The sequence below is a fragment of the Salvelinus sp. IW2-2015 genome, linkage group LG13 (genome assembly GCF_002910315.2).
Source record: "Salvelinus sp. IW2-2015 linkage group LG13, ASM291031v2, whole genome shotgun sequence".
Taxonomy (NCBI): Eukaryota; Metazoa; Chordata; class Actinopteri; order Salmoniformes; family Salmonidae; genus Salvelinus; species Salvelinus sp. IW2-2015.
The window spans coordinates 6,376,524-6,384,164 of record NC_036853.1 but is presented as its reverse complement, the minus strand read 5'-3'; the positions used below and the strand labels follow the sequence as shown (position 1 = coordinate 6,384,164).

General features: G+C 41.7%; 1 protein-coding gene across 1 annotated transcript in view; it reads left to right on the top strand.

The window, feature by feature from the left end:
• Positions 1 to 6,009, top strand: part of zgc:101540 (hsFATP2a_ACSVL_like domain-containing protein) — a 26,068-nt gene extending 20,059 nt beyond the window's left edge. The window contains 2 exon segments of the mRNA XM_070446094.1: positions 1,483 to 1,613; positions 5,277 to 6,009. Of these exon segments, the coding sequence (XP_070302195.1) occupies positions 1,483 to 1,613; positions 5,277 to 5,453 (308 nt within the window). The 3' untranslated portion in view covers positions 5,454 to 6,009.
• The last annotated feature ends 1,632 nt before the right edge of the window (positions 6,010 to 7,641 follow it).

Here is a 7,641-nt window from a genome sequence, read left to right as displayed (position 1 = left end):
CTAACACCCTACGGCAAATAGACTACCAGACATCGCTACATCAGACTACACGTACAATAGAACTGCACATAGGCGATATACTCACATACAACCTAATTGGACTCGCCGTAAGCGTACCAGCCCATTAGACCTCATAAAGCACAGTCAATAGACTACAAAGTTGAGTCACACTAAGACTACACCACAATCGAGCACGTGCCGGACAAATAGACTACGACTACAAAAGACTGTCACATACAATAAGACTACATCATACAGATACTTACAACAGTACAAATAGACTGAAAACATCCATAGCTCAGCGTACAATAGACTATAGGCATTCTAGTTGACTAACAGCCAATCCAGGAAATCGACTACACTACAGATCAGCCAAACTTGTCGTACTCTCGAAGTTGAACGCACACAATAGACCTACACACTAAGCATGAAAGTAATGCAGGTGACCTCACATTGCGCGAACAATAAGCTGTCTGCGACACCACGCATACCATATAGACTTCACATAGACAATCAGACTACAACAATACATAGACCTGTGCACGTACAATTATGCGAGTACAAACATACAATCAGAGGCACCTCACAATATATAAAACACGTACAATAGGCTAACAAACATACAATAGACTATACACATACAATAAGCACTACAAATAAAACAACATAAAACAGACTTTCACATGACTTTATTCTGATGGCATACAATTCACAAAAATTGACAATAAACAATGCAAAAAAAAAACGACCTAAAATATATTTTTACTTGGCTTTCCCCCTAATAATGAGAGGGCCAAATCAGGAGTAACTGCCCACATACCAAATGCCACCCCATGCTAGGGCACCCAGAGCCCTATAAGGGCCCTTGACAGAAGTAGTCGCTCTCTATGGAGGAATAGGGTGGCATTTGGGATGCATCAGAGTCATGTGAAGTCTGTTGATGTTCGTCGTCTATTGTATGTCGTAGTCTATTGTATGTGTTAGTCTATTGTACGTGTTAGTCTATTGTATGTGTAGTCTATTGTACGTGCAGTCTATTTGTATGTGTACGTCTATTGTATGTGAGTTATTGTATGTGTAGTCTATTGTCGTGTGTCTATTGTATGTGTTAGTCATTGTATGTGCAAGTCTATTGTACTGTGTAGTCTATTGTAGATGTGTAGGTCTATTGTAAGCCAAGGGCCTATAGGGCTCTGGGTGCCCTACATGGGGTGGCATTTGGTATGTGGGCTTCCGAGTGGCGCAGCGGTCCAAGGCACTGCATCTCAGTGCTAGAGGCGTCACTTCAGACCATGGTTCGATTCCGGGGCTGTATCACAACCGGCCGTGATTGGGAGGAACCATAGGGCGGCGCACAATTGGCCCAGCGTCGTCCGGGTTAGGCCKTCATTGTAAATAAGAATTTGTTCTTAACTGACTTGCCTAGTTAAATAAAGGTTAAATAAAATACAAAAATGTAGGCTGAATATTGTCTCTCTCCAGGTCACGAGGGGAGGATTGGAATGGCTGCTGTGAAGGTAGAAGAAGGGAAAGAGTTTGACGGCGCCAGCACCTTCAGCCAGGTAGCCAGCTACCTCCCTGCTTACGCAAGACCGCGCTTCATTAGAATACAGGTGAGCTTTACCCGACGTCGCTTTTTAATCATGTTGAAAGTCAGCTTTGTTTGTTATCATGATTTTAATCAGTGTAACTATCAAGGTCTTTTACTATTGAAATGTTCTTTTAACACCTCTGTCATTCAAGTGAAACTGTTGTCTTGAGTAGTAACTACAGCTCCTTAAATAATACTTGTTATACGTGTTACAGTGCATTCGGAAGTATTTCAGACCCTTCACTTTTTCTCCACATTTGTAGTTACAGCCTTATTTTAAACATGGATTAAATATATTTTTTTTTTTATCATCAAGTCAACACACAATAGCCCATTATGTACAAAGCAGTTAGAAAGTTTTCAAATTTATTTAAAAAAAGCAAACGGATACCTTATTTAAGTTATTCAGACCGTTTACTATGAAGCTCGAAATTGAAGAGAAGTTCGCCCTATATGAAGTCCTGAGTGCTCTGGAGCAGGTTTGATCAATAAATGTTTGCAGATTTTATTAACAATAAAAAACTGAAAATATCCCAGTTACATAATTTCAAGACCCTTTACTCAGTACTTTGTTGAAGCACCTTTGGCAGCGATTACAGCCTGGTGTCTTTTTGGGTACGACGGTACAACTTGGCACAACACCTGTAATTTTGGGAGTTTCTCCCATTCTTCTTGCAGATCTTCTCAAGCTCTGTCAGGTTGGATGAGAAACGTCGCTGCACAGCTATTTTCAGGTCTCTCCCAGAGATGTTCGATCAGGTTCAATCCGGGCTCTGGCTCAGAGACTTGTCCTGAAGCCACTCCTGCGTTGTCTTGGCTGTGTGTATAGGGTCGTTCCTGTTGGAAGGTGAAACTCACCCCAGTCTGAGAACCTGCACCAGAGCACCAGGACTTCTTCAAGGTCTCTGTACTTTGCTCTGTTCATCTTTCCCTTGATCCTGAATAAGTCTCCAGTCCCTGAGCTGAAAAAACATCCCCACAAGCATGATGCGTCCTCACCATGCTTCACCGTAGGGATAGTGCCAGGTTTCCTCCAGACGTGACGCTTGGCATTCAGGCCAAGACGTTCAAATCTCGGTTTCATCAGACCAGAGAATCTTGTTTCTCATGCTCTGAGAGTCTTTAGGTACATTTGAAGTCGGAAGTTTACATACACCTAGCCAAATACATTTAAACTCAGTTTTTTCACAATTCCTGACATTAATCCTAGTAAAAATTCCCTGTTTTAGGTCAGTTAGAATCACCACTTATTTTTAAGAATGTGAATTCAGAAATAAAAGTAAGAGAGAATGATTTATTTCAGCTTTTTATTTCTTTCACACATTCCCAGTGGTCAGAAGTTTACATACACTCAATTAGTATTTGGTAGCATTGCCTTTAAATGGTTAACTTGGTCAAACGTTTCAGGTAGCCTTCCACAAGCTTCCCCAATAAGTTGGGGTGTGAATTCCTGCCATTCCTCCTGACAGAGCTGGTGTAACTGAGTCAGGTTTGTAGCCTCCTTGCTCGCTACTCCTTTTTTCAGTTCTGCCCACAAATTTTCTTAGGATTGAGGTCAGGACTTTGGTGATGGCCACCCAATACCTTGACTTTGTTGTCCTAGCCATTTACCACAACTTTGGAAGTATGCTTTGGGTCTATTGTCCAGTTGAAAGACCCATTTGCGACCAAGCCTTAAACTTCCTGACTGATGTCTTGATGTTGCTTCAATATATCCACATAATTTCCCATCTTCATGATTTCATCTATTTTGTGAAGTGCACCAGCCCTCCTGCAGCAAAGCACCCCCACAACATGATGCTGCCACCCCTGTGCTCATGGTTGGGATGGTGTTCTTCAGCTTGCAGCATCCCCTTTTCCTCCAAACATGGCCAAACAGTTTCTATTTTTGTTTCATCAGACCAGAGGACATTTCTCCAAAAAGTACGATCTTTGTCCCCAAGTGCAGTTGCAAACCGTAGTCCGGCTTTTATTGGCGATTTTGGGGCAGTGGCTTCTTCCTTGCTGAGCGCCTTTTCAGGTTATGTCGATTTCTGTACAGCACTTTGAGATATCAGCTGATGCAAGAAGGGCTTTATAAATACATTTGATTTGATTAGATATAGGACTCGTTTTACTGTGGCTATAGATACTTTTGTACCTGTTTCCTCCAGCATCTTCACAAGGTCTTTGCTGTTGTTCTGGGATTGATTTGCACTTTTCACACCAAAGTACGTGTTATCTCCGGGAGACAGAACGCGTCTCCTTCCTGAGCGGTATGACGGCTGCGTGGTCCATGGTGTTTATACTTGCGTACTATTGTTGTACAGATGAACGTGGTACCTTCAGCGTTTGAAAATTGCTCCAAGGATGAACCAGACTTGTGGCGGTCTACACATTTTTTCTGAGGTCTTGGCTGATTTCTTTTGATTTTCCCAAGATGTCAAGCAAAGAGGCACTGAGTTTGAAGGTAGGCTTTGAAATACATCCACGGGTACAACTCCAATTGACTCAAATTATGTCAATTAGCCTATCAGAAGCTTCTAAAGCCATGACATCATTTTCTGGAATGTTCCAATCTGTTTAAAGGCACAGTCAACCACTCACTGACCGCTTACTGTCGTGACCATGGCAGGCTGCTTTTCCAGCATCAGTTACTGTAGTAAGACTGTGTCTGATAGGAAGTTCAGTGCTGTTTGTGGGTGTGCTTKGTATGTACCACAGAGGGATCTACTCTGAAACCTATTTTAATCATGAAGATGTCTTGTTTGCAACCAAAACTTCTGACCCACTGGAATTGTGATACAGTGAATTATAAGTGAAATAATCTGCCTGTAAACAATTGTTRRAAAAATTACTTGTCTTCGACAATAAACGCGAATCCGACCATCACCCYTGTTGAGACAAAACAGCGACTCGTCAGTGAAGAGCACTTTTTGCCAGTCCTGTCTGATCCAGCGATGGTGGGTTTGTGCCCAGAGGCGACGTTGTTGCCGGTGATGTCTGTTGAGGACCTGCCCTTACAACAGGCCTACAAGCCCTCAGTCCAGCCTCTCTCAGCCTATTGCGGACAGTCTGAGCACTGATGGAGGGATTGTGCGTTCCTGGTGTAACTCGGGCAGTTGTTGTTGCCATCCTGTACCTGTTCCGCAGGTGTGATGTTCGAATGTACCGATCCTGTGCAGGTGTTGTTACACGTGGTCTGGCACTGCGAAGACGATCAGCTGTCCGTCCTGTCTCCCTGTAGCGCTGTCTTAGGYGTCTCACAGTACGGACACTGCAATTTCTTGCCCTGGCCACATCTGCAGTCCTCATGCCTCCTTGCAGCATGCCTAAGGCACGTTCACGCAGATGAGCAGGGACCCTGGGCATCTTTCTTTTGGTGTTTTTCAGTGTCAGTTGAAAGGCCTCTTTAGTGTCCTAAGTTTTCATAACTGTGACCTTAATTGCCTCCCGTCTGTAAGCTGTTAGTGTCTTAACGACCGTTCCACAGGTGACTGTTCATTAATTGTTTATGGTTCATTGAGCAAGCATGGGAAACAGTGTTTAAACCCTTAACAATGAAGATCTGTGAAGTTATTTGGATTTTTACAAATTATCTTTGAAAGACAGGGTCTTGAAAAAGGGCCGTTTCTTTTTTTGTTGTTGCTGAGTTTATATTCTTAAAAATAACCTTTAAATGATATTCTTATGTATAACACTTAAGAGCTCCTTCGAGATGACGGGAACATTTAAGATGAAGAAAGTGACGTTGGTGGAAGAGGGCTTCAACCCAGCTGCTGTCCAAGATCCTCTGTACTTCCTAGATCCAGCTAAGAAAACCTACGTACCCCTCACCGAAGAGATATACTCCTCCATAAACACCAGAGAAATTAAGTTATAAAATCTAAATGTGAAGAAAAAACATGGGGAGAAAAATCATGTTAGCTAATTAATTGACAAAATCTGCATTAATTATTAAATGTCTAATGTTTAGACCTGGTTTTCAAATACTATTTGATTATTTCATATACTTTTTCTCTGCGCATTGAGCTTGCCTGGGTTAACGGACCAATAGAATAATCCTAAAACTGCAAACCCCACCCGGCATTTGAAATGATTTCCAATAGTATTTGGAGCAAGGTCCTCCTGTTAACGTCGCATATGTTATCAGATTACACGGGGGAATAATATGGTATAATGATTCTGTAGACTAACCCACTGTCTTTGTCTACTAATCTCAGGGAATAGATTTGAATTATATTTTGTAACAAACMTGATCATGCTTAAAATTATGTAGTTTTGGTCTTAACGAGACTTTATATTGTTTACAGTTAGTTATACATTATATTGTAGAGGGTACCAGCATCTGAAGATGCTTGAAAACAAACTTGATATTTTGATGTGCAGTATATTGATTGTACTTTTTGAATGGTTAATAAAACTTTTATGAACCCAAATCATTTCCTTGTCTTCTTCCTATACTAGATTGTGGATGACACTATAAACCTGTTTTGTTATATTAGGGCACTATAAACCTGATTTATGATATCAGGGCTCTATTCAATCCGTATCGCAGAAGTTCAGTGTTACTGAAATTTAAAGGCAATGTTCCTGTGTTAGCAGAGACTGCATTCATGGTAAACGCTCCATAAATCGGCACAATCTCGAAGTACCTTTAAGTGAATATTGCACAATCTGTAACTCTTCAGCGATCCAGATTGAATAGAGGCCTTAATCTAAGTGCTGTGTCGTCAATACTGTAGTTCTGTGCTTTAATAGGTTGTAGGATGCAGACTAGTGTTTGTATACAGTGCATGTATTACAACAGCCATAAAGTAGTGGGGTATGAGATTGGTTTGAAGGCAGGCCACAGTAAATCTGGTCCTAGATTAAAACATATATATATTTTTTAATGTAACCTTTATTTAACGAGTCAGTTAAGAACAAWTTGTTATTTACAATGACGGCCTACCCCAGCCAAACCTGGACGGCGCTGGGCAAATTGTGCACCGCCCTATGGGACTCCCAATCACGGCCAGAAGTGATACAGCCTGGATTTGAACCAGGGACTGTAGTGACACCTCTTGCGCTGACCACTGCGCCACTCGGGAGTTTGTGCTCTTGTCAACTCCGAAGCAGCCATTGTCAAGACAAACTTTATTCGTTTTTTATTTTTTTTAATTTAAAACCATTTTGACATGACAATGAGTGACGTTGGAGTCGGTATGATAACACAAACCGACTGGCACTCTGGCTAGGCCAAACTAGTGGCATATATATATATACACGACATGGTCAAAAGTATGTACCCCTTCAAATTTGTGGATTTGGCCATTTCAGCCAACCCAGTTGCTGACAAATGTATAAAATCGAGCACAGAGCCATGCAATCTCCATARACAAACATTGGCAGTAGAATGGTMTTACTGAAGAGCTCAGTGACTTTAAACGTGGCACCGTCATAGGATGCCACCTTTGCAACAAGTCAGTTCATCAAATTTCTGCCCTATATATATATATATATATGTGTGTGTGTGTCATACAGAACAAAACGGAAYAAAAATATAAACGCAACATGCAACAATTTCAGAGATTTTCCCGAGTTATTCAATGTTCCCTCTAAACTGTGCGTGACGCAGGACAAATATCAGCCCATGGAGAGAAGCACGAGATTGTATTTCACTCAACTTTCTAGAGTTTTCCCTGTCAACACTAATCAACGTTTCCCTTTACCGTGGCAATTGTGATCGTATTAGCCACTTTCAACGCAACATACCGAAACAAAGCCACGCAAGAGATGTTGTAGGGTTCTATTGCGCAAGACTCGGCCTGTACTTTACACAGACCGATGCGGCATAACCAATCAGAGCTGCGGTATGTCTATATGCAAATACCCTTGCCATATATGGATCTGTGTCGTTCACTTTGAGCTGGAATGTTTACAGCTGTGGTCCTGAGACGATAAGCTTGTTAGGAGATCGAAGGGAGAGCTGCATGTAGCCACGTGTGCACATTTTGTTCATATCCTTTGCCAGTTAGTAAGTTATTAGCCCAGTTATAGATCATGTGTAGTCCGCAATAGTGGAGTGA